Source organism: Hesperophylax consimilis, unplaced genomic scaffold, assembly GCF_061612785.1.
Source record: "Hesperophylax consimilis isolate HC1 unplaced genomic scaffold, BYU_Hcon_1.0 scaffold_32, whole genome shotgun sequence".
Lineage (NCBI taxonomy): Eukaryota > Metazoa > Arthropoda > Insecta > Trichoptera > Limnephilidae > Hesperophylax > Hesperophylax consimilis.
Window position 1 is genome coordinate 102,761 of NW_028301262.1, and position 27,988 is coordinate 130,748.

The window sequence follows — 27,988 nt, forward strand, 5'->3', positions numbered from 1 at the left end:
TCGTATCGGTGGCGCGCACATGCCTACATGTCGGCCGTATTATGCGTAAGGCAGAGTAAGCAACTGCCTAGGGACCCCCATCGGGTAGGGCTCCCATAGGGTAAAGGAACGTGCATTGCCTAGGGGCCCCGACATGTTTATGTTTAATCCGGACCTTGCAGTACCGTACTGTCCATTGGGCAGTAACTTCCACACTCGTATCGGTGGCGCGCACATGCCTACATGTCGGCCGTATTATGCGTAAGGCAGAGTAAGCAACTGCCTAGGGACCCCCATCGGGTAGGGCTCCCATAGGGTAAAGGAACGTGCATTGCCTAGGGGCCCCGACATGTTTATGTTTAATCCGGACCTTGCAGGACCGTACTGTCCATTGGGCAGTAACGTCCACACTCGTATCGGTGGCGCGCACATGCCTACATGTCGGCTGTATTATGCGTAAGGCAGAGTAAGCAACTGCCTAGGGACCCCCATCGGGTAGGGGCCCATAGGGTCAAGGAACCCCGAGACGTGCATTGCCTAGGGGCCCCGACATGTTTATGTTTAATCCGGACCTTGCAGGGCCGTACTGTCCATTGGGCAGTAACGTCCACACTCGTATCGGTGGCGCGCACATGCCTTCATGTCGGCCGTATTATGCATAAGGCAGAGTAAGCAACTGCCTAGGGACCCCCATCGGGTAGGGCTCCCATAGGGTAAAGGAACGTGCATTGCCTAGGGGCCCCGACATGTTTATGTTTAATCCGGACCTTGCAGGGCCGTACTGTCCATTGGGCAGTAATGTCCACACTCGTATCGGTGGCGCGCACATGCCTACATGTCGGCTGTATTATGCGTAAGGCAGAGTAAGCAACTGCCTAGGGACCCCCATCGGGTAGGGGCCCATAGGGTCAAGGAACCCCGAGACGTGCATTGCCTAGGGGCCCCGACATGTTTATGTTTAATCCGGACCTTGCAGGGCCGTACTGTCCGTTGGGCAGTAATGTCCACACTCGTATCGGTGGCGCGCACATGCCTACATGTCGGCTGTATTATGCGTAAGGCAGAGTAAGCAACTGCCTAGGGACCCCCATCGGGTAGGGGCCCATAGGGTCAAGGAACCCCGAGACGTGCATTGCCTAGGGGCCCCGACATGTTTATGTTTAATCCGGACGTTGCAGGGCCGTACTGTCCATTGGGCAGTAATGTTCACACTCGTATCGGTGGCGCGCACATGCCTACATGTCGGCTGTATTATGCGTAAGGCAGAGTAAGCAACTGCCTAGGGACCCCCATCGGGTAGGGGCCCATAGGGTCAAGGAACCCCGAGACGTTCATTGCCTAGGGGCCCGGGCATGTTTAACCCGGCTCTGGCAGGGCCGTATTGTCCATTAGGCAGTGTAAGCTACTGCCTTGATGCCACGCATCAGTTAGGGGCCCTTAGCCGATGGTAGCTAAAGGTAAATGGTTCATGTAAATCGGATGTATAGTTTGTTTACGATGTTGTCAACCAGGTTGAAAAAAGTGTTAAAAAAGTTTCGAGAAAAACGCATTTAAAGTTTTGCTGAAGGATAATTCAACATACAAACTGTTTTAAACGGTTTCACTTAAAATGATCTCCGTCAATTATTCTTATATCTTTAAAACATTTTGTGAGAGCATTTTTAACTTTAAAGTGCATATTAATTTTTTTTTTACTGGTGCATTAAAGCCTTGTTTAGGATTTGATCATGGGAACATGGAGGCGTTTAGGCCCCCCCCCTGGACCGGGGGCCCGGGGCGGGGCGGCCCCCCCGCCCCCCTTTAGTCCGCCATTGACCACAGGGGTCTCATTCAGACCCAACATTGTTTTTACTGTTTATAAACGATATTGTTAACATATTTGATAAAGATATAAATGTATTTCCTTTTGCAGACGATTTAAAAATATTTTAAAAAGTAAAAACCGTTGAAAATTGTATCCGTCTACAAAATAACTTAAACTGGAAAATTAATTGGTGCACCCTTAATAAACTTAAGATTAAGATTTTACAAAATAAGTCAACCAATTATATATTCATACGAACTTAACAACTCAACCCTTACCTCTGTCGAAGAAATTTATGACCTGGGCATCATTTTCGACCCTAAATTAAACTTTATATTCCACATAAACCCAATTAACAATAAGGGAATGAAAATGCTTGGGTTCATTCTTCGAAACTCCAGAGGCTTCAGAAATATTTCAACCTAGAAAATGTATGTTTTATGTAATTTATGTTGTATGTCATTAATGCGTTCGTACAGATAGGTCTCCAACTCGTCTTGGAAGGAGTTTATAATTAAATGGTTCTTTTTGATTAATCAGGGATTTATTAATACTCCACGTATTATAAAGGTGACTCGATAGTCGACCTAACTAGAAGCTGGCTAATTGGAATCTGAAACAGTAAGTCTCTCTGGGAGCCTTCCCACTGGCCCTGGCGACTACTGGCCACTGGCTCCATCTTGCGGACTTCCACGAAAGCTTTATGCACTGCCATCTGTGCGTGCATCTATGAAGCTCTTACTTCCCAACAGTATACATCTTTATTTTGAAGTCAGGTCGAATATAACTCCTCGATCTGGTCCCCCCATCATAAAATTCATTCAGATTCAATAGAAAAAAATCAACACAAATTTATAAAACACATTAATTTTAAACTCTGTATTCTCATTGAAAGTATACACTATAATTACGTAATTAAAAAACAATTTTTTAACAACTCTCAGATCGAAGAATTATATCCGACTTAATACCAATGTTCATGATGTAGTGTAGACAGCCTTGATTTAATTAACCTCATTGAATTTCATGTGCCCTTAAGAGCTACTCGTTATAAAATCCTGTTTGATTGTAACAATTCCAAGAGTGAGCATTTCAAACACTCGCTTGTACCTATATTCCATGATGTTAGTAATAGGTACGCAGATGTAGCAGATCTGTTTAACTGCACATAAGCTAGCTACAAAAAGGCTTTACTATCATATCTTCTAAATCATTACGAATACTATGTATGTCTACTCATACTTGTTGATAATATAATGTTTGTACTTGTATCTCCTTCTAGTATTAATTGTATACTTTCTGTCGTTATTTTATGATCCAAGTGTTATTCTGTGACATGAATTATGATATATGGTATATTTATACCGTTGATATTCAATAAATAATAAATTCAACACTTAATCGTCTGATTACATTAAAATATACATTAAATATACATAATTTTTTAAAGTACATACAATACAAAAACACATATTTATCACCTCTGAACACAATTGTCAATTCTGTATTAATCTGTACTTTATTTATCAATGCTATCGATTATTTTCTAATCATCCAACTATATTATAAACTTAAAAACTACCCTTCCCATTTTTTCTACCTTACTACTCCTGTGGTGATCTGTCTTTTTATTACTACTATCTGGCTGTTATTTACTTTACCGGTTTGTTTTATATTAAGTACTAAATTATAATATGAACTAAACTTGTCAATTTGACTGGCCTAAAACAGGATCCATTCCTAGTTGGCTAGTCAAAGTTTCCGCATGTTTTAATATATGATTTTTATGTGAAATAAATTTATTATTATTATTATTATTATTAATAATATTCCTAGCTTATGTAGAGGAAATACGGATACTAATAACCAAAGAAAACGGTTTGATGCCCTGAAATGTGATTGATCGAATTTTCAAAAATTATACATACAGAATATGATAGTTTGAATAGTAAATTTTTTCTGCTATATTTGTTTTCTATGTAAATTTTAAAGTTTTTTTCAGAGTGTTTGCATCCAATCTCTTTAAGCCAAATTTTTATTCTTGATTTGTAATAATTCAAATTTTCTAAAAATATATCTGGAGGAAGAATGTTGTGTAGTTTGGTCGCAAAATAAATGTAATTTCTTTGTCCAAATTTTTTTTTATGACCTGGAACGTTTTTCAAGTCACTGCGATTTGACCTAGTGTGATGAATGCGCGGTATTGTTGAGGATTCAGTATTTTTGAATAGTTTCAATAATGTATTTTAAGCAAATATTTGTTGTAACTAATGAAATGTTCAATCGAAGGCGTTCTTATGATTACTTTCAGGGTAGTCTCTATGATTTATTTTTTAATTGTGTATATACTTAGATACAGCAGATCAACATACTATAATTTCATATTCAATAAGAGAATGACATAAAACGAACATTATTTCTATGGCATCCTTTGAAACCTTTACTGACTCAAGTGCCCTGAAAAAATCCAGTACAAATTGTGCTGGATGTTGAAAACATACGTCAACATTTCATAAACCATTCAAATATTTATATTTCCAGCAGCAATATCATCCTAAAAACAAGAGTCAAACTTCTCGGTGTCAATTTAGATTCGGACTTTTCGCTTAAAAGTCAAATATATAGTAATAAGACAACTCTAGTCTGTCCGAAGAAACCTTAAAAAAAACCACTTATCAACTCTTACGTAGTCTCACGTTTCCATTACTGCAACGAAATTTATGCCAGCCTTCCAAAATATCAAACTGACGAACTTCAATCAGTGTTTAATGCAGCAGCACTGCACATAACCGGGGTTTCAAAATATTCTCACATTTCAGAACACCTTCGTAACCTTCAGTGGCTCAAGTGCCCTGAAAGAATCCAGTACAAATTGTGCTGGATGGTGTTTAAGTCCATCAATGAAATGGCCCCACCCTACATCTCTGAACTATGCGTCCCGGAAAACACTGGTCTGACTGAGGCAGTCAACTCTTAGATCAGCAACGTCATTAGCTGTATGCAGACTGGAACCTAAGCGCAAGCCAAATACTAAGTTTGGTGATCGCGCTTTCGTAGTATCTGGGCCGAAGGCTTGGAATAAACTCCCTCCAGAACTAAGATCCATAACAAGTCCAACAGAATTCAGGTCAGGAAATATTAAATTCTGAATGAAAACACGATAAAAATTGCTCACCTTACGTTTTTCGTCTGTACTAATATAACTGACAATAAAAAATACATTTTAATATAAAAATTGTATTTTAAACATTATGGCCACCTCACTTTTGTAGTGGTATAAAAAAATTTAAAAAATCACATAACTTCATAAGTTTTTCTCAAATTGCGGTCGGAACCTTTGGTTTGATAGAAGTGTTCATTTTTATTACTATGTGGTTAATTTCTGTACTTGAATATAAATCTTGGTGTGACGGTAAGGGAGACAACAATTTCTATGAGACCATAATATGTGTTGTTTAAAAGAGCGAACAAATTGACTCTACGGGACTCTAGGTCAGGGCTGTCCAAACCACGGCCCGCGGGCCGCATGCGGCCCGCGGTTTAGATTATTGCGGCCCATTGAACCTTTTTTTAACCGACTTCAAAAAAAAGTCCGGTTCGGTTACACCGACTACAAAGAGGTGTACCCACTGCATATAATAATACTTTATTAACACGCTTTTATATTAACTTCACTTGTATGTTTGTTTGCTTGCTTGCTTGCTTGTTTGCTTGCTTGTATGTAACTCTCCTGCTGCCTTCCTCGGCCCTAGTGGTAGCCGTTTCTCAGGCTCCCTCTCCGGAATAAAAGTTACCTGTTAGAACCATAGTCGGTAATAAAGAAACTACCATTAAATAAATATAGTTTAAAGAAACTGAAAAAACACGCTTTTGTAGCATACGAAACTAAAAAGTGAAAAATAAATATAGTTTAAAAAAACTAAAAAACACGCTTTTAAATAATATCGAACTAAAAACTTCAAAATAAGCTTAAAGCAATAATGAATGAAAAATGATAGTATTATTGTGAAAAAGCGTCGGGCGCACGATATACGAAAAATATGGCACAAAGCGCAATTCAACGCAATGAAAGTTTTGATTGCGCAAGGTTACTCTCAGGTTATTAAAGACTTTTACATTATTTTAAAGTTTGGTATTACGTTGTTCGCTTTGTGTTTGAGTATATTGAACTTTTCATCATGTCTACAAAGAAGAGGAAGTTAAGTGAAGAAAATCGTACATTCAATGCGAAATGGGAGTTAGACTACTTTATCTCCAACAATAACAATAAAATTCAGTGTTTGATTTGTATGCAAGTTTTATCTGTAAGTAAAGAATATAATGTTAAGCGACACTATACTTCTTTACATGAAGAAAAGTATAAAAAACATGTCGGTGAAGCAAGAAAAGTTATGGTGGCTGAGTACAAAAAAAAACTAATACAGCAAACAAGTATGTTTTCAAAACTAAGTACTGAGAATGAACAAAGCTTGGCTGCCTCATATGAAGTTTCATTACAATTAGCCAGAGCAAAAAAACCATTTAGTGATGGAGTTTTAATAAAAAAATGCGCAGTTGAAATGGCTAAACGCTTTATGCAGCCGAAATTAGCGGAAAAGTTTGAATCTGTTGCATTATCTCATCAAACGGTGGCGCGACGAATAGAGGACATGGGTAATTATATAACAAAAAAAATATGTGATTACTTTGTAGATTGCGAATACTATTCAATATGTTTGGATGAAAGTACCGACCAGACCGATGTCAGTCAATTAATAATCTTTATACGTTGCATTTCCAAAGATTTTACAATCACGGAAGAAATGCTGGATTTAATACCATTTCATGGAACAACTAAAGGCAGTGATATATTTGAAGCGGTTAACAAAACTATAGTAGAATATGGAGGATTTCGTAAGTGTTCTTGTATTGTGACCGATGGGGCAAAAGCTATGACCGGGACAGTGACAGGATTCGCGGGACTTCTAACACAAAATGGCATTGATTGCCCGTTGTTGCATTGTATTATACATCAGGAAGCTTTGTGTGGAAAATCTTTGCGTCAAATGAATGCTATGAAAGTTGTTATAAGGATAACCAATTTGATTAGAGGTGGAAATAGGGCATTGACACATAGAAAATTTAGAGACTTTTTAAGTGAAATCGATGCAAACTATGGAGATTTACTATTGCATTCGGAAATCAGATGGCTAAGTGCTGGCCAGTGCTTGCAACGCTTTTTCGCCTTAAGAAAAGAAATACCTTTATTTCTAAAAAATGAGATATCATCTGACACTTCTGAACTACAAGATAAAATGCGAGATCCTCAGTTTCTGGCTGATCTTGCGTTTTTAACTGATATGACGCAACACTTGAATGAATTAAATTTAAAATTGCAAGGTAAAAACCTCAATATAGCCAACATGTACGGAAATGTGAATGGATTCAGAAGTAAACTGAAATTGTTTAAAACGTCTCTACAACAAAATGATTTTTCTTTTTTTTCAAGTTGTAAAGAACATTATTTAGAGATGAAAAATTTTGAAGAATGTAATTTTTTGGACCACCTCAAATACATGGACGAAATAATCGTCGAATTTGAGCGGCGTTTTGCAGATTTAAAAAAAATTGAGAGTGATATAGCTCTCTTTACTCATCCATTAACGATCGCAGTTGCGAGTGTGAAGATTGATTATCAATTGGAACTGTGTGATCTGCAATCAGACCCCTTTTACAAGGGCAGAACAGAAACAGGAATTGATTTTTTTAAGCTCCTCGCTGAACGTTTCCCGAAACTGACGAATTTCGGGCAAAAAATGGGCTCGATGATGGGACCTTTGTGAAAGTGCATATTCAACAATGAAGTTTATTAAATCGAAATACAGGTCTTCATTGACAGATACTTCACTTAAACATGCACTGCGCCTAGCTACCACTAGTATTGAGGTTGATGTTGACAGAATTGTAAAAGACAAATTAATGAAAAAGTAGATAATAAAATAACGATATTACGTATTATTACCAGTATTTTATTTTTATAAATATTTTGCGGCCCACCAATGTATTTAGTCTTTTTTATTGGCCCTGGGTCCCATCTAGTTTGGACACCCCTGCTCTAGGTGTTTGTTCCCAAGTTAGACTGAGGAGTTAAAAATTGACCCAGTTGTCAGATAGACTAGAAATCACAACATCCAAACTTTACTACAAACCAGTCAAAACCCCGAGCAAAGCCGAGACCACGTAAATAAATAATACAAATCATTTCATTGCAAACCAGCAATAATTGAACTTATCCCCAAATTTAAAATGTCGGGTATCTCCAAAGTTAATCTTCCATGCAAATAGAGTAGTGGATGCATGAAACAAATTTCTACATGATATATTGTGGAAATTTAAATATCGGTTGGATGTTTAAAAAATAATAATTTCTCCGAGTTCGCTAATCATTTGATAGAGACAGGCCATAGCTTCAACCGGGATAAAACTAAGTTTAAACATTCTAACATCAATAAATATTTCAATTTGTGCGCATTAGAAACATTAGAAATTAACAAAAAAATGAATTCAAGCATTAATATAGTTAATAAAATAATATCACCTTGCAAACCACTTCTATTGATAATGTTCCCCGTTATGTTGACTCCTCCCCCCGTTTCCCTCTCAACCCCCTCCCCCTCCCTCAAACCCCCTCCCACCAAAGAACCAAACTAAATAAAACCCCATATTTGTACACTTAAAAATTTAGTTTTAAAATAACTAGTTAATGACATGGACGTGTCGAAACCGGTCGCTAATTAATAAAATTTATACGTAACAAATGTACATTGAAATAATAAGACTAATTAAAAACAAAAATGTCCAGAAATTGTTACATAGTGAATGCCAATGAAATACAAAAAAAAGAAAGGATTAACTTATTTTAAATTATAACAACTCAATTAGTGTTAAATTAATTGTGAAATCAGATATGAGTGTATCAACAGAATGGTTTACCGGGCTACGCCGAGGACTTTATCTAGTAAGTTACAAAATATTTTAATATACAGAAATAAATATAACTTACCTCTCGAATCAAATTCTTCCTTAATAGTGTTCAAGTGGATTGGAGACGATTCCATCTGCTTTTGGTGCCAAAAGTCCAAATAGTCTTCAAATTCGTCTTCAGACAGTTCGAAAGTCAAGTCCGCTGGAGTCGGCAGTTGCTGGAAGTCCAGATTCTCCAAGCCGCGGTGCTTGACAATCTCAGGAATCGCGTATGCATCACACGCCACCAAAAAAGCCAAAAAAATTACACAATTCTTCGTCCACATTTTTTCTGCTTCACTGTGGACCGTTTTGAAAAAATATGGTCCGAAAACCAAAAGACGCAGATTTAGACGTTTACAAAAAGTGATTTTAATTTATATTTTACTTTGAAACCACAAAAGTCGGATTCACAATGATGTAAATTAATTTTGTGGCGGGTTTGTACGTTTTATCTGGAAATTTTGTTATCTTGTAAGAATTGTTATCAGAGAGATAAAAAAAAGAAATTGGATTGGAGTGGATTTTATTCAATTTTCATATTTCGGATACATTATGATGTCAATTTTTTTAACTGACTGAATTAAACTGAACGCGGTTGACAATGGAGTGCCATTGTTATTTACCTGTTTACCCGGATGGATGGCAGTGAGGAATGAAACTGGCTCGAAAGCAAACTGAGTGCTGGAGAAATGAGATCCCTGAGGCGTATGTGTAAAACCATCTATGATCGTGTTAGAAGTCTGGAGATTCGCAAATAATGCAAGGCTGATGTCGGAGTAATGAGTAAGATTAAGAAAGAGGCGCTTAGATGGTTTGAGCATGTAGAACGAATGAATAAAGAAAGGAGAATATGTGACTCGAATGTGAATGGTAGAATTAGTCGGAGTCGCCCAAGGAAGACATGGCACGATCAAGTTAACCAGATACATGAGTCGGACCATATCAAAAGTCGGAATAACAGAAGAGTATATTATATGAGACGATGTATGAATGAGAATAAGGCAAGGAGTGTCCATCCTCTCTGCCTGCCCCTGCCTGAAACGGTGTGATGATTGGTGAGTTAGTTAGTTAGTCAACTTTTTTTACATTTACTGAAAAGCACACGAAAGTCCCGAGGAAAATAATTTCTCTGAGTGCCTGTGTCACCTTTAGGAATGCTGTGTGGAGGGTCTTTTTGAGGAGAGCGAGGAGTGAACATAGGGCTTGAAATGGCCCATATGATAGGAGTGATAAATTTCAACCTTGTACAAATGTTGGGCAATGACCTCATCTGAATAGCCAGGTACATCCCAACAATCATCTTCGTCTCCTTTCCACCCAGTTAATTAATATAACACTTTCTAGATTGGTAGATTCTTTCAGTATCGCCCTGTTAAAGACTTTCATAATAAACGACGCGATCTCAGATAGATACGAATGGAAACTAAAAATTATAATTTGCAAATCTTACAAACTCCCTTCGATGTAAGCCAACCATTGATAATAGAAAGTAGGGAGATGCGCCATGATCCGTTGGTTAGATATTATATGGTAGAGTAGCTAATGCTCTCATTATCGCCGTGGTAAACCTTCAGCCGAACAACATACCCCGATTGGAAATGCCATACAATGAGAAAAATGAGTATTGCTAATTTATTAAGAATCTCTTAAAATTATTCGTAACGAATGAAAGTATGTTTCTTATAATTTTTTTATTAAAATACGAATTTATTAAAAACTACCTTATTAAACTACTTCATTTAGTTATATAAACTACGATGATTGATATGAACCCTGACCCGAACTTCAGATTTACGTACGATATATATATTCATAATTATTTTCTCGGTTTACCTGCGTAACATAGTCCTTAAAAAGGGCTTTTTAATTCCTGACGTTTCAGGAATTAAACTTCAGGGATTAAAAAGTCCTTTAAGGACTACGTTACGCGGGTAAATCGAGAAAATCATTCTACATCATACCCCCGTGAAAACCTTAACCATAACATATATACTGAATTTCGACTGTTACATTGTATTCAATCCATTTTGACCATCTATAATTCTATAGCTTAGACTTAAATAAATGTTTCTTTACGGAATCTGAGCATATAATACAATGCATTTTACTAGGGAAGACTTTTCGAATAAAATATTTTATTATTTTTTTATTTTAAGTACGACGCGATAAGCTTTTTTTTCACCAACTTTAAACTTTAAAATAAATCTTTCTCGCTTGTCAAAGATAAAGCAAGTATATCAACTATTTCTTCGATGTTGAATTATTAAGATATCAAATAAGAAAATTGATATAATACATCAAATTAAGATAAAGATTTAAGATTAAGCATTACATTAATGATAATAAGTGTGGTTTTATATTTGTAATTGCATTTCGCAATTTGCTTAATTTAATCAGCTGTAAGTAATTACATAATCACACGTTTTCCAAGAAGTTTAAGATATTAGATGTCACAATTGCCAAAGGAAATAACATTGAATGAATAACATATTATGTTTTGAAATAATCTCAGAATATAGTATCTACTTATCGGTCTTATTTTTATCATCAGTGTAAATATGTTTTGATTCGGGAGTGCATCATTGTAAATAATGTAGGTATGTTAGATCTTCGACAATTTATTATTTGTTGATTGATAGTAGGATAAAAAGATTACAATATTTTATAATGTCTTCACAAATATGAAAAAAAAACCTCTGGAAATTTCCCAAATATTCGTTCTTTTAACGTATTACTATCTTTTTTCTTCTTCGATGGCGCTACAGCCCATATCGAGCTTTGGCCTCCTGCAACAGTCGCCTCCAACTCCTCCTGTCCTCAGCGGCTGACTTCCAGTTTGTCACCTGGAGAAGCTGTGCTGCATCCCCTCTTACCTCATCTTCCCACCTCAGTCTGGGTCTTCCCACTTTTCTCTTTCCACCTGGGTGACCAGTCAGAATTCTTTTTGGGACGCGTGTATCCGGCATTCTCTGTACATGCCCAGCCCATCTCAGCCTGAGGAGTCTCATGTGTGCGTATAAACACAATTAAATAATCCTGAAATTCTTACATTAAATAATTCTATTAAATCTCTTGTTGAAAAATTTCTCAAATTGTCAAATTAGCATCGACTACCATTACAAACTTTAAAATGTAACATGTACTGTGTGTTCTTCGCGTATGAAGGTACATACAACCTTAATAACTTTGTTGTCACCACGTTGTCAACCACGTCAACAAAATGATTCTTGTGCCAATTTGACTTTTGTGAAATGTTTTACATACATAATTTGTTTCCGTTTACACGCTGCACAATGTTCCTGAATCTACCACGAATTTCAGCTTGACGTTATTGATTAATACATCAGTAATTGAGGATTAATCGTCAATTTATAATCGTCACAGATTCTAATATTTCCGTCTTTTTTTACAACCGGAACAATTGCACTCGCAAATTCACTATATGATACCGATTCAATTATTCCAAAACTAACCTAATAATTAAACTTTCCACTTTATCTTTCAGCTCAAAAGGAATAATTCAACTTTTTTTTAAATCGGAACCTCTTGTTGCATTAACTGCAATTCATCCATATATTTGATAAATTGACTCTTCTGAAAAAAAACTACTGGAAATTTCCCAATTAATTGTTCTTTTAATGTATTACTATAAACACAATTAAATATTCCTGAAATTCTTACATTAAACAATTCTATAAAATCTCTTGTTGAAAAAAATCTCAAATTGTCAGATTAGCATACTGTGTGTTCTTCGCGTATGAAGGTACCTACAACCTTAATAACTTTGTTGTCAAAACCACGTCAACAAAATGATTCTTGTACCAATTTGACGTCAGTGAAATGTTTCACATACATAATTCGTTTCCTCTAACACGCTGCACAATGTTCCCGAATCTACCACGAATTTCAGCTTGACGTTATTGATTAATACATCTATATTTATAATAAGGCTCCAAACTATTTATATATTATTTCATAATTCAATGAAATTACGAAATATTATTACTGACACTCTTGTTCTCTCAATATTGGACTATGGAGACACAGTATATGGTCCCTCTTTACTGAAAAAACCCAAAAACAAGTACAACGAGTCCAAAATGCATGTGTCCGATATTGTTATAATGTCCCGAGACGGGATCATATCTCGCCTTACCTCTATCGGCATCAGATTCTAAATATGTCGAACAGAAGAAAATTACACCAAAAGGTTCTTGCCCATCTGTTTGACAGATTGCAGTGGTCCCGTGACTCTCATACACATAGTACGCGTCAAAGAAACCACTTACTCGTTCTCCCCAAACATAAAACTACTGTGTTTGAGGGTAGTTATAGCTATTCTTCATCAAAGCTTTGGAACGAAGTACCACTGTCAATTCGAATATCGACATCGTTGCATTGCTTCAAAAAGCTCTGCTGCGAATGGTTGCCTCGTTACAATGAAGGGGATATTTAGGTACATGTGGTTGCGATTTTGTTTATTGTTTATTTAGAATTTTTGTTGACTATATTATTAATTTGCATGGATTTGTATACTTCTATTTACACTTTTATTTTTATTTGTTTGTGTTGATTTGAGTTTTTATGGTTAATATTATTTCATTGTTCATTACTATACCTAAATATGTATATATTATTATATTGGAAGCACTGCTGAAAACCAGCTGCATTTCCAGAGAGATCCGGAATGCATAGCTGAGCCTAATGCCTTTTTGTCAATAGAATTTATGTTAAAAAATATGTAAAATTTATGTATTGGCAAATGTTTAATTTTACTTTTTTCCGACTTTATGTACGGATTAAATATTCCCCACGGGAAAAACTAAACCCTTCCACACACTTTTCCCCAAATGATCATCTAGTCAATCCACATATGCAAGAGCATTATATAAGCATAATAAATACAACACAATACAAGAACAACACGTCAACTCACCAGAGATCAAATGGGACAATAATTCACCAACTCCAGATATTTTCATATCAATGGGTTCGGCTCGGTAGAACTCCTAACTGGACCTATAAATCCTATTGATCCCTCAATTTAAATAATTTTAAAATCTTTCGTAATCCTACATTTATTTAAAATGACTGATATATGCATTTGTATATATAAATTCTTTGACAGATCTAATACGCCTAAATTTTGAATGAGAGAGCTAGGTATAATGCCAGTAGCCGAAATAACAAATAGTAATATTTTTATAGTCTGAGAATGCCAAATTCTTTTAATCTCGTTTCCTAATTTTTTCAGAAACAAATTTTTGTCCTACAGCAATTTGGAAAAGCGACATCAAGCAAAGTTATTTTTTTTATGTAAAACTATATCGGGTCTATTATGACAAATCGTTCGGTCTGTAAGTATAGTTTTATCAAAATATATTTTATAAAATTCATTTTCTAAAAATGAATTTGGTTCATATTCATAATATGGTACTATATTACGGCAGTCAATCAAGTTATATTTAATTACCAAACTTTAGTGAATTATTTTTAAAACTTGTTGACTAAAGCGAAAAAACATCCACATATATTTTTCACTTCTGTTATGCGTATTTCTCATCATTTATCAATATGTATTGCTGGAGACGGACTTACCACTTACCACTATGCAAAAACTAAAGGAATCTAAAATCGTAGACTCCATGCTTCCACAGATCTGGTTAATTTTATTTATTTAAAAGAAAGACAAACATTCCTGGGTTACGATTAACATGACAATATTTAAAAATCTCCTACTACCACTATACAGTAAGCGGAAAATATTGCTTATTTTGTGATGGATGACTTAGCCAGCCGAGGAATTGAACGTGCGACGCCTGGGTGGGACCCAAACGCGATACCAACTCAGCTACTGACCGGTCATGGTTAATAAAGTATAGAGAAAGAAACATAAAAAAGTACTTCCCTTGCACTGCTCCAATCTCCAATCTGGTCTAGACTCCGATGACTCTCCTCTCCTTTGACTCTTTGTGACTCCACGTTGTTAGTTGGCACGTGCAGCCTCACTTTGTGATAAGGGATTCACCCTTTCGTAATAACCGCTGTTGTCCACTCCTTTTCATGGTGAATATTGGCATCCATTCGCCTTTCCATGCAGATAATATCATTCTTGCAGCCTTTCGGATTCCTTTGTTATAAATTTTGCTGACCTCTAGGCCACGAAACATTGTAACAATATTTTTCTTCTGCCACTGTAATTCTGATCCGTTTTGTGAGATCGTTGGTTTTTATCCACTTCTTATGTGGATTATGTAGCTCCAATTAGGCTTGTTATTTATTTTATTTTATTTATTAGATACTAAAAAATACAATTACAGAATAGTCTTCATAATTTTTGACTGTCCAATTGGGAAGGTTTCCCATTTCAGGACAATCAAATTGATATGTTTAGTTCATATGAAGTAGGTAATGTAACACAAATACAAAACAATAAATTCAATCATTAGAGAAATTACTTTTTACACAACATTATGGAAATTACTTTCATGTTTACAATATTAGAGATAATTTAGGTGAGCAATGTTTCTATGGTGTGTTATAATATATGTGTAAGAATTATTATTTTTTTTTAATGATAAACTTGTTTTTATAAGACAAGGTATTTTATGAATATAATAGAGGAAAGCAAATTATTGCTGATAATAATGTGTTATCCTTTGTGCTATACACAAAAAACCTTGTCTATCGCTATAATATTGACGGACGGCATAGTCCAGTGATAACGCATTGGACTGTCATTCCGAAGGTCGTGGGTTCGAACCCGGCGTGCGCAAATAAATTTTATTTGATTGATTTGTGTTATTTCACAATTAATTAATTAAAATAATATATAGTATATTTGCGGCACGTTCCAGAGTGGAAGATACTACCAGTATCGCCCTGGTGTAAGACCACCATTCAGAATTGAAACGTTGCTCCAAATGGCTTTAGCCGTGTTTAGTGACTAGATCTGAATAGCCAGGTACTTCCCCACCTTCCTCTTTCCCTTCCCCACTTACCTTCAGCCTCACAACATCCCCCAATTGGGGATGCCATAGTCTCACTGGCTCCAGACGGGAGCAGTTGGGACTCTTGTGAGGTATTCACTATGAAAAAAAAATAATAATAATAATCATTTTTGGAAAGCAAGCAGCTACTTTCCAAAAATCAATTTGGTTTTTGGTCTAATAAAAGCACTGTCGATGCTATTATTGCTGTTACAGACTTTCTGGTTTTAAATTTAGATAGTAAACTAATCTGTCTCGACACAGGATTTCCTAGTGAGAAAGGCATAGCCAAAAAAAATATATGTAAACCTTTTTATATAGATGCAAATAATAAAAAAATATGCTCAGGAATCGCTGGTTAAAGTTTGTAGGGTACGTGCCGATACACTCTGTATATCATAGACAAGTTAAATACCTAAAGCCATGTTATTTTGTGCAAATTTGTTGCATTCCATGTAAATTCCACTCGTATAATATGTGTAAAATATATTATATATTATTATTTTATTTAATGATAAACTAGTTTACAAGACAAGGTTTTATGCATAACACAAATGATAACTGTTAGAACTTTTGTTTAACTGCTCTGCGTCTTGATATTTGATTCACGAGGTCAAATAATCTTTCGTGATATTGATTGTAAGTGGTCCAGTTCATCTCTTACGTTTTGAATATTTCGTTCCAACTGAATGTGATTACTAACTAAATATGACCACTCGTAAATAGGATTAATTAATTAATTTTCCGTTTCAGATGTAATTTATTTTGAGCTGGGACCAATTACCAGAAGGCCATGGATCTTCCCAACAAAGACCTTGTTACCATCAAGGAAGAACCAGGGTCCCAGGAAGAGGGTGGAGGTGAGATGCCGTATACGGATATAGATATCTACCTCCCGGATGTGAAGAAGGAATGTTGCATTGTAATTGTATATTGCTAACAGATTCTACAATAGTGACCAACTGCTGATCTCAAGTCAGATCAACAATTGAATTTGGGATTTAACTATGGACTGAAGGCCTAAATGACTCTATGATCCTACGTGACTCTGTGCAACGAAGGGCGGTCCACAGATCTACAGTCCCAAATTAAGCATGCTGAGTCTGTTCAAAGGGTATTTTAATGGAGCCTGTTCTAAGGAGTTAGCAGCATTGATCCTGGTGCACCGTTGCACGAGCGTGAAACCTGACGTACAAGATCGGAACACCCTTTCACAGTTGATGTTGGTTTTATGAGAACAGACCGATTCTTCCACTAGTTTTTTTTTTGTGTAAGAAGGCTTATTTGTGGAACGAGCTACCGGCATCTGTTTTTCCTACTTCGTTTTGGTGTATGACAGTGTACCTAACCTATTTATTTGTTTATTTTGGACTGGATTCGGACGAGTTGAATCTCGCAGGAACTGATTTCTCTGTGTTTCAGGTCAAAGCCGTGGAATAGAAAGTTTCGGCCAAGATGAGGGACGATTTCTGTTTTCAATGGTATATAGCCAATTGCTGTGAAGACGTCACAAAATATCCAAAGAAACTTCCGTATATTTTCTGCGGTAAATTTGGATCATAGCTATACCCCCCGCCTAGAGGTGGCTACTTGTTTTGACAAGGAGCCATGGAAAGAGACATAACAGGAGGGTGTAGGTATAATATGTGACAATCATGAACGTGAATGAGTTAGAGGTGTTAATAAGTAAGACCGTGCGGTTTGGTGGTTTGATGGATAGTTCATATAGATATATGTAAAAGCATTATTACGTAGATTTTCTTTAAATAATTTTAATAAAATAAAATGCTTTTTGTTTAAAAACCATGAGTTTTTAATTATTTTTAGTTCATTTGCAAAATTATTATCTGACATTGGAATTGTGACCAAACGATGGACCATTGAATGGAATGCGGAGTGCTTATGTGCAAATGGATGATTCAATGTACTGTGGATCACAATATCTGTACAGGAGTGTTTACGAAATATGTTAAAATCAATTTTGTTATTAACGATCGATAAGGTAAGGTCTAAAAAATTTTAGGTTGAATTATTGCCTATCTCTAATGTGAATTTAATCTGATTATGATAAGAGTTAATAAGATTGAGGAAGGAATTCAGTTGACGCTCTGTCCCTGCCCATATACAAAAAACATCACCAACATAATATCTTTTCCAAAATATTCGCATTCCATTCAATGGTCCATCGTTTGGTCACAATTCCAATATCAGATAATAATTTTGCTAATGAACTAAAAATAATTTTAAAAAAATAGCTGTAAATAATGGATACGAATCATTTTCATAGATATAATTTTGGGGATCTGGCGAGAGGCACAAAATGAAAGACGGCGGTGAAGGTGACAGTGTTTTATTGAGTCAGGTAGCCGTGATAAGAATTGACGTAGGACTGATGTTGAATTCTCCGGATGCAGGCGGTGATGTGCTGGTCAAGCGCGGGTCAGTGAGTCGACGCCGCTGCTGGTGACCGGACTCGTTGACGGTCAGGCACTGGCGAAGAACGTGGATCTTCAGGTACTCCAGTGCTGACGGGAAGGCCGAAGGTGCGGTGGACCTTGTAGGCGGTTGTACGGGAGGTGCACAGACCAGGGAAGATGCTGCGTGGTCTAGGTGCGTGGATGTAGCGCTGGCCAGGGACGGTGGCCGGGGCCAAGGCGCTATGATGATATCCCGATGGAGTCGATGGTTGGACCGAGCATAAATATTGTTATAATCCATTAGTCTACATAATTATCTTTCGGTTTTTCCCATGTCTTTTGTACTTGTGTAAATGTATTGTATGATTTCTCTGTGTTTGTTATATTTATATCATGTTTTCTCCCTCAAAAAAAAATTTTTTATACATAAGCTCACACTTTGTACTTCTTGTCTAATAATAATTTGTACCCTGAAGATGCTTGAGTAAAGCGAAACCAGTCGGTTATAAAAATTATTAAGAACTCGTGGTTTTAAAACAAAAAGTATTTTATTTTATTTTATTAAATATGTCAAACCTCAAAGTGATTGCTTTCTACAATAATATTTTATTTTAAATGCACACATACAGTTACACATAACCAATAATAAATATACATTTTATTAGGTAATAATCCCGTTTTTTAACTGTTGAAAATTTAATTGGAAAATATCTATATCAGGGGACAGGTAATTTAGTTAGAGAATCATTTTTCCGAGCGGCATTACTAATGGTAAGTTAGTTCTGCATTTTGGAACGACAAGGTTATGTGTCTGCGCGCTCTTTTGTAATTGTCGGGGACATAAAACTCAGAGTTCTCTATTATATCGGGAATACAGATGTTACCGTTTAGAAGTTTATATGGTGTTGTCAGCAAAGCAGTTTTCCTTCTATCGGTTAGGCTATTAATACCCAGCATGCCGGACAAAAAGGCTGATGGATATAACCAGGGATATTATCCGAAGTCTCTAAGATATAAATATCTCAGAAACTTTTTTTGTACTTTCTCTATCATTTGAGAGTAAGTTAAATTCATTGGTCCCTATATTACAGAACCACATTCCAAAATGCTACGTACTAAACTATAGTATAGCACACGAATCGCGGCTGAGCTGCAAAAATGTCTGGAGTTGCTTAGCACAAATCCTAGCATTCTTAAAGCTTTGTTGCAGATCGTTTCTATGTGGACGTGAAATGTTAGGTACGTATCAAATCCAATTCCCAAATCTCTCGAAATAACAATGTACTGAAAAGATGAATTAAACATTTTGTAGTTATTGTAAATCGTTTTGTTTGCCTTGGTGTAGAACATAATGGAGCATTTCTTAATATGAAATCCTAATTTATTGGTATGACTCCATTCGACGATAGAATTTATATTGACTTTACATTTGACGGCCGGCATAGTCCAGTGGTAACGCATTGGACTGCCATTCCGAAGGTCGCGGGTTCGAACCCGGCGTGCGCAAATAAATTTTATTTGATTAATTTGTGTTATTTCACAATTAATTAATTAAAATAATATATAGTATATTTGCGGCACGTTCCAGAGTGGAAGATACTACCAGTATTGCCCTGGTGTAAGACCACCATTCAGAATTGAAACGTTGCTCCAAATGGCTTTAGCCGTGTTTAGTGACTAGATCTGAATAGCCAGATACTTCCCCACCTTCCTCTTTCCCTTCCCCACTTACCTTCAACCTCACAACATCCCCCAATTGGGGATGCCATAGTCTCACTGGCTCCAGACGGGAGCAGTTGGGACTCTTGTGAGGCATTCACTATTTAAAAAAAAAAAATCACTTTGTAGCTGCAAGCCATTTTCCAAAGATTTTATTAAAAGGAATAGTTTCATGTCATCCGCGAATAAGAGAAACTTAGATAATATTATGCAATGGTCGTTGATAAATAGCGAGAAAAGTAAGGGTCCAAGATTCGACCCCTGTGGAACTCCAGAGTTTCGTATATGTGTTCGTGAAGTGTGTTTTCGAAAGTGATTTTTCGGCATCTTCGGTGCTTAAAGTTTCCTCCTTGTCATCTTATTTCAAATTTTGTTCCAGAAGTTCAATTTTTAGTGTGTTTATGTTGTGTTGCTGTGTTGCAGTTGTGGAAAATGTTTTTTTTTTATATTGAAAATTAAAATATAATGTACAAGTATAGTGATCTGTAAAGCTAGTTTTACAAATGATGTCGATGTCGATGTGATTCAGTGTCGCCTAAACCTCCAACGGTGTTGGACGCGAGTGAGCGCCGTAAGCGGTGAATAAATAAAATAACACCTTCGATCCAAGACAAATTATATAAATACATAAATTTACGGAAAATATATTTTTTTAACCTGGAAAAATGGAGGAAGCGGTTGATCCGCATGCCTTCATAACAAAGGCGAAACAAAACATAAGTGACTTACATACAATCATAGAAGAAAATAAACTTACCAAAGAAACCAAATCAAAAATGATGAAAGAAATAAATAACATCATGGAAATGATATCGCACATGGCAATAGAATTAGTTAAATTACAAGAAAAGTGTGATATTCAAGAAAAAAACCAAGCACAAAAATACCCATTTTCATACTCTTCTGCAGTAAAAAACTTAATATCACAAACGCAAGAAAAACGATTTCCTATAATAATTAAAAGCTTAAAAGAAGAAGACACTGAAAAAATAAAAGAGAAAATACAAAAGATTGTAAAAATACAAAATCAAAAGTCCGCTTGTACTTTTTGACACTAAAAAGGGAGTTAGTTGATCTATAAGATCTTTAGCCATTATACGAGATATCCGGAACAAGTGTCTGAATTCAGTCTCTCCAAGTTCAAACGGATTCAATTGATCGCGTAAACGGCGTCTTTCAATCTTACGAGCTTCTTTGGAATCGTTAGCCTGCCTCCGTTCATTGATATACCAGTAATTTTGTAAAAAAAAACGGCATTATTAAAAAGTTGTTTTTATATCGAAAGTTTAACTGACAGCCAAGAGTCCGCGATAGATTTGGCGGGTTTTTGTCAATCGTCGGTTGGAATATTTGACAACCGTGCTCGCAAATAACGCCAACTGACCATAGACAATGAATTTTGTCAATTGTCGGTCGGAATATACCCAATCTACCATTGACCATGCTCGCAACTATCGGTAACTGATCTTATATGACAAATTTTATCGAATTTTGTCAATATCGGGCTTTATCTATCGTTCATGCTAGGGCCCCTGGTATGCCTAAAAAAGCAGGTCAAATCTAAAACATCATCATCTAGGCGTAGTGAAACCAAAGAGTATTTTTTAGAAACTGCAAATGGACGTGTTCAAGTTGTAATGTTTTCGCCTTTTCGCCATTCTTTTATTTTGTTTCAAACAATATAGAATTTTCTTCTCTCTGGGCTATGACCGATGTTTAATTTTTTTTTTCTAAGGCTTTGCATATGTGTTCGCAGGGATGGAAAATTCCTCCCCTACAACACATAAGCCTCCATGAAAATTGGACCCTCTTCTTTGATATCTACAGAAAGCTACTTAAAGCTCTCTTGTACTATATATCTTTATAGACATATGTACTTAACTAATTAATACGTTATTTACGATCTTGAACGCAAATATACCCGTATTTATATTGTAATTAAATTCCATCAAACGTTGTGTAATTTTTTTGATTTATGATATAGGATTTTAATTACTTTCATTTTTGTGGTAACCCTCTTGGTTCTGATCGAGGTGTTGAGTTTCACAATTTAATTGGTCTTTCCATTGCAAACCTAGACTTAAATGAATTCCCTGAATGAGCTAGCTTTCCTAATGTAATTATTCTGATTCCCTACACCCTAACAAAGTCGTAGTTAAACGCTGATAAAGGATATTATACTTGTTTATTTGGACAGGTAATTTAATATAACTCAAATGGTTAATTGTTAGTAAATTTGATTTTGGTGAACTTTTGTGTCCGTGTGGCACCACTCCTTTATGATTCTGCTGCTATAAGGTACATGTAAAGATTGATTTAGTAGGTTAATGTAATTAGTTAATTGCATATTTGACGAACTCGGAATAGCCCATTTGCTGGCATAATTTGGCTCCAATCCTCCATCAAGTAAACGAGATGATCGGGAGTGGACTAGAAATTTGCACAATCCTTTGACACGGCTCCTTGATTGATACCTAAGTTATCGTGTCCCAAAAAGCCTTCCACGTCATCATGTACTGCATTCAAGTTTCCCCCCGGGTCCCGATACCCCCAAATTCCGACCCCTCCTTGGACTACAATTTACTTAGGGCGAACCGGTTTCGTCCTATATACAATCATATACTCACGGTTGGTGTGGACTTACGGGTCGTGAATCCTCATTCCACGTTTAAGAGAAAATGCGAGGGTGGTCTATAAGACCTAAAATGCAAGCTGTATGCAGGTCCGCATTCTCCAGTAAACAGTACATACGAATAAATATATGTATACATACAGTTTGGGAAAGGTTTATAACTCGCAATACGAGGCTATCTACCTCGCATCCCGAGCTCGGATCTCGCGCCAAGAACTCTGCGAAGCTCTAGGTCTGGTAACCGAATATATACGTACTAATAAGGTGATACTAATAAATACTAGTAGAATAAGGTCATATTTGATAGTTTGTTTTGGAGAGCTATCGAACTCCAAGCTTTTGTTTGTTTGGTTTTGACGTTTTAATTTAATATTCAATTGATATACTTCCACTTCACAGCCCTTCTGTGTCTCCTGGGACCTGAAAATTATTTATAAAAGGAAAACTCACCCACGTCAAGGTATTTCCGGTCGGGTAGTACACAACAACCTTGATGAAGAAATCCTACCTAATTAATTGTATTTTTCAACTAATTTCAAAATAAATCCTTTCGACTATTTATTCCTATTTAATATTTTATTCTCGCTTGAATCGTATAAATTAGCTAATATTTAATTTTTCTTCCGAACGAAATCCTAATCCAGAAAACCCGTTGATTTAATAACACCTTTCTAGTTTAGGCTTTTGAATGATAGCTGTTTCAAATTCTTTTTCGAAATGATAGACTGATGATTAAAATTCCGGTTAAAACGACAAACACTTTTAACACTGTCGCTATACGCACGATGGATTTTAATTGAACAATTTATTAATTCTAAATTTCTTTTTATATAAATTGATAAGAAAATTTATTCCAAATTGTGCAAACTTTTAATTTACTCGACTATTAATAAATTAAATTTTTTTCTAACTGTTAATTTTAGAACAAAGATTTAAACGTTTATTATTATCGAATCCTTTTTTTTTTTGTTTTTGTGTTTCTTTTAACCTAAGATGAAGTATTTATTACTATTATTATTATTTTTTAACCAAATTGACGTTAAATTATAATCTATTTTTAAATATCAATACGCGATCACGTTCACTTTAGATTAACGATAACAAACTCTTAAATTTAATTTGAATGTTTTCACTTTGAATGAAATAATTATTTTTAAATTTTTAATTAATTCACAATTCACTTTTTGCACTTCACTTAACACTTTTAAGCACTGAGTTTAAATTATATTTATTTTCACTGTTTAACCAAATTAAACTGATTTAACAAAACTTCACTGGTGGGGTTTTCAGAATTTAGAAACTGAATTTAAGACTTTTTACAAAACTTTCTAAGTCCAGGGACTTGTTCAGAATTTAACACTTAGATTATTTCACTAGAATTTTACCAATAGACGTAGTACTGCCATGTAACAACTTTTCAAACCCTCGGCGCGACTGTCCCAAAACTGGTGTGTACCGTCACTTTATACCCTTCTCAGATTCCAAAAGACGTATCTGAATTTCTCTTGATGCTTAATTCTATCTCCTATCAACTCGTAAATCCGAACATCCCTCCCATCAATATCGATTGTGCTTCCATAAGATGTTCTGCTTTCCGGCTCTGGGCGGTAGTTAGTTTTTATCTCACAAATCTAAGTCGATAGGGTCCGAATCGGGTAAGTCTGCGTTAATCGCCCAAGCTCCCTTTGTCCTCTGTTCATACAAAAATGTAGTTAAAATCTCATGATTTTGCGTTCCTTTTTTTTCTCAATTCGCGATAGGTCCGTCCTCAATAACATATATATAGATCTCAATTTTATGCATCTCGTGCGAAATTGTTTAAATCCATGCTGAAATCTTTACTACGCATTTTTGAATTTCGATTCGTCTGAATTCTACTCAATTTTATTGTCCCTTATATGGGCTTTTCCATTTTCACCAGTACTTTCTCTCTTAATGCCGCAGATTTGAATTTTTCCTTATCTTCTTGGATTTTCTTTTATCCGCGACGTTTTCTTGCACAATTTTCTTCTTTATTTTTTTGTTATTTCTCATAACTCTATAACTAATTATTTTCCAAGTCGTATTTATTTATTTCACGGATAAATTCGAATTGTATCGCTTTTCTCCACTTGGATTATTCTTTATCTCCGTTCTTTACCCTTCCTTTTATCTTTTCTCCACTTTTCCCGATGTGTGTGGTCTCCAGGAAAATTTCATACTTCATTTATTATTAATTAATATATAGTTTTCCACACTTCTATGGGAGATATACCTAATTTGACTCTGGGATATCTGTCACTTTTATTGCCTGATCCAATCTCCGCCCCATCCTCCATCCCTCACTTACAAGATTTCACATAAATTATATGTCTGGACACCTGTTTACGTTTAAAATTTTGGTACCAGACTCGTAAATTTAATTTAATTTCAAACCTATTAATTTTAATCTCTTTTGCTTAATCTAAATACTTCCATAAGGTCCACGTTAAAGTTAATCGCTTTTCTAATCGTTTATTACCTTAACGTAAATAAAAATCATGTTCGGATTTCGATTGTTTACCCTTCAAAATATACATGAGACCGCCAACCTTTTATCTTGTTTCGATCCCTCCGTAATATTGGGTAACTCTAATATATATCTACCCTGATAATCATGTAAAATGCCTACGTTTTCTGAATTTAATCTATCGCTATTTGTTTAGTTTTACTGTTTTCTTCTGATACTCAATTTTCATGTCCCTAGGAGCTTCGTAGCAGTCCAAAATCTCTGTATTATCCTTCCATTCGATCGCCGCACTTTTCTAAAATGTGTATTTTTTTGCGAGATTTTTCATTCAAAATTGATTTACCAATATGTCCGTTTCATCTTAAATTGATAACGATTAATTTCCATTGTTTTCAACACTCACTCCTCTCTTTAGTACGATTTTTATCGAACATGACACCCTCCTTCTATCATAAATAATTGTACTACAGTTGAAAATTCTGCCAGTGATTTTCCTTCGCTTTTCCCGTCCTTTTTTATACTATCACGTTTATAGTTTTTCCATTGCATTTTCGTGTGTGTGTTTTTCAACTTGTAAAATCTTCAAAGCACTCGATTTTCTATGGTTCGCCATCACCTAAATGTCTCGGTTATTGTAAACATTTCCTAGAGTTTGTCGCCTTGAACGTCAGTGTTTATACCATAGTGCGTTCACCTCTAATTTTTGTGGGAACGGAAATGCAATTAATTATCTTTTTTTATTGCCCGATCCAAAGTTTATTCCTTTGTCCGTCGTAGACACACCTCCCTCCGCTCACTGATTGGTTACTCAAAATTTTATAGCTCTTTGTTCAGATCTATTGGTTGACAAAATTCAATATTTATTTATAGGCCTAGGAAAAGGGGAAGTACCAGTCGTCCTAGACGATTTTACGACATCTCTGCTCTCGTCCCGGAACCTTGATTTAATTTCAACTATTACAGGAGTCTACTGCAAGCAAGCTGGATCAATTCTTTCTCCGCCAGATGTCGTTAGCATGTCCGTTTTCATAAATAATTTGCATATTTTCTTGCAGCTATGGTTTATCTGTTTTTCTTTCACTGTGATTTAAAGCCTTTCATCACAAAGTCTGCAAGCATACTTTTGAATAATGTGACACATGCTGTGCGTTCAAAGCAGGTAATATAAGTGAAGATATCTATCGCAATCACGTCATTCGAAAAGAAGCAGCTAGAGAGGAGAAAAATAAAGACAAGGAGCGAGCATTAGCAGGAGAAGCACACATATTTACGCACGATCTCCAATCAGTAAAATTATGTCTGATGTTGCAGGCTAGTGCTTTGTATTACAAAACAAAACTCTGTGTTCACAATTTCACAATGTTTAATCTAGCTACAAAAGATGTCTATTGTTACTGGTTTGACGAGCACAATGCAGGATTAGTGGCATCTGTTTTTACATCATATCATGTGTCATAGATTGCCTGAGAAAATCACTTTCTGAAAAACCTATGCCAATTATCCTATTTTCTGATGGACGTTGTTTTAGCTAATGCTCTTTTAGATTTAGCCATGGAATATAACGTCGTAATAACGCAAAAATTCCTCGAAAAGGGTCATACCCAAATGGAATGTGACTCTAGCCACAGTGCAATGGGCCGTTTTCGCAAGATTTTAGTCGCTGGAGGCGCTATTGTTCAACCAATCCAACTTTTTGTGTTTAAATGGATCACTGACTACTTAAGAAACCGTCCTCAAGTAGTAAAAATCAATCGTGTTAATAGTGATCAAGAGATTACAAGCTTTGGAATCCCCCAAGGTACAGTGCTTGGACCAATTCTATTTACTATATATGTAAACGATTTTTTTTTTCAACCTTTACATGGTCAAATTACGTCATACGCCGATGATACAGTATTAATAATAAGTGATAAGACTTGGGAAAATGTAGAATTAAAGGCCACAGAAGACATCAACACGCTCAAGAATTTTTTCGACACTAATTTACTGTCACTTAATAAAGAAAAGACATTTGTAATTCCATTTGAAATCCATACAAATGATACTCCTAAAAATTTTAACATTGTGATACATAATAACACTAAAATTCACAGCCAAAACTATTGCAAATCAAACTGTACAGTACTAAAAACAACAAATAAAATTAAATACCTAGGAGTAATAATTATTGATAAAAATCGGAAATGGAAGGGAAAATATGTCAAGTAGTAAACAAAATCAGAAAAGTAATATATATTTTTAAGAATTAGAAACTTTCTGTCGATAAAAAATCTATATTTAATTTACGATGCCTTAGTTCAATCCACTTTACAATACGCTAATATTAGTTGGTGATACGCGTATAAATGTAACCTTCTTCCAATTGAAATTATACAATGAACAATTATTAAAATTATATTAAAAAAATCCTTTGACTACCCAACAGAACGCCTATTTGAAGAATTTCAAGTAGCTACATTTAAAGACCTATATATTAAAAACTCATTAATCCAAATTATAAAAGAAAAAGATAAATATCAATTTTTAAATGAAAACAGAACGCCACTTAGACACGTTTTTCTATGCCCAAAACTAAATACGTCTTTTGCACAACATCATTATACTTACCAGGGAAGAACTTTTTTCAATCGTCTACCAGAAGAAATCAGAAGCATTAATGATAAAACCCAAATACTGCTTTCTGTCAAGAGACACTTTAAAAATATTCTGAAAAAAAAAACTACTGTCACTTAATTAATCTCACAAATATCCTTAGATTTCCATAACTTCCTTTATTTTTTTAAAATTTAATAAATTAATATATTATCCTTCACTACTATCAAAAAAATACTACAGCAAACATACATTTATGTACAATGAATTATTTAAGTACTAACTAACAACAACATTTATGTACACTCCCCTTCCATACACAAGCAAATGCTTTCAATGGAAGAGTAGTAAAAATACCCAAGA

General features: G+C 35.4%; 1 protein-coding gene across 1 annotated transcript in view; it reads right to left on the bottom strand.

The window, feature by feature from the left end:
• Window positions 1-9,185, bottom strand: part of LOC149409245 (salivary endonuclease-like) — a 42,673-nt gene extending 33,488 nt beyond the window's left edge. The window contains exon 1 of the mRNA XM_089650010.1: window positions 8,826-9,185. Within this exon, the coding sequence (XP_089506136.1) occupies window positions 8,826-9,072 (247 nt within the window). The 5' untranslated portion in view covers window positions 9,073-9,185. The remainder of the gene's footprint in view (window positions 1-8,825) is intronic.
• Between the last annotated feature and the right edge of the window lie 18,803 nt (window positions 9,186-27,988).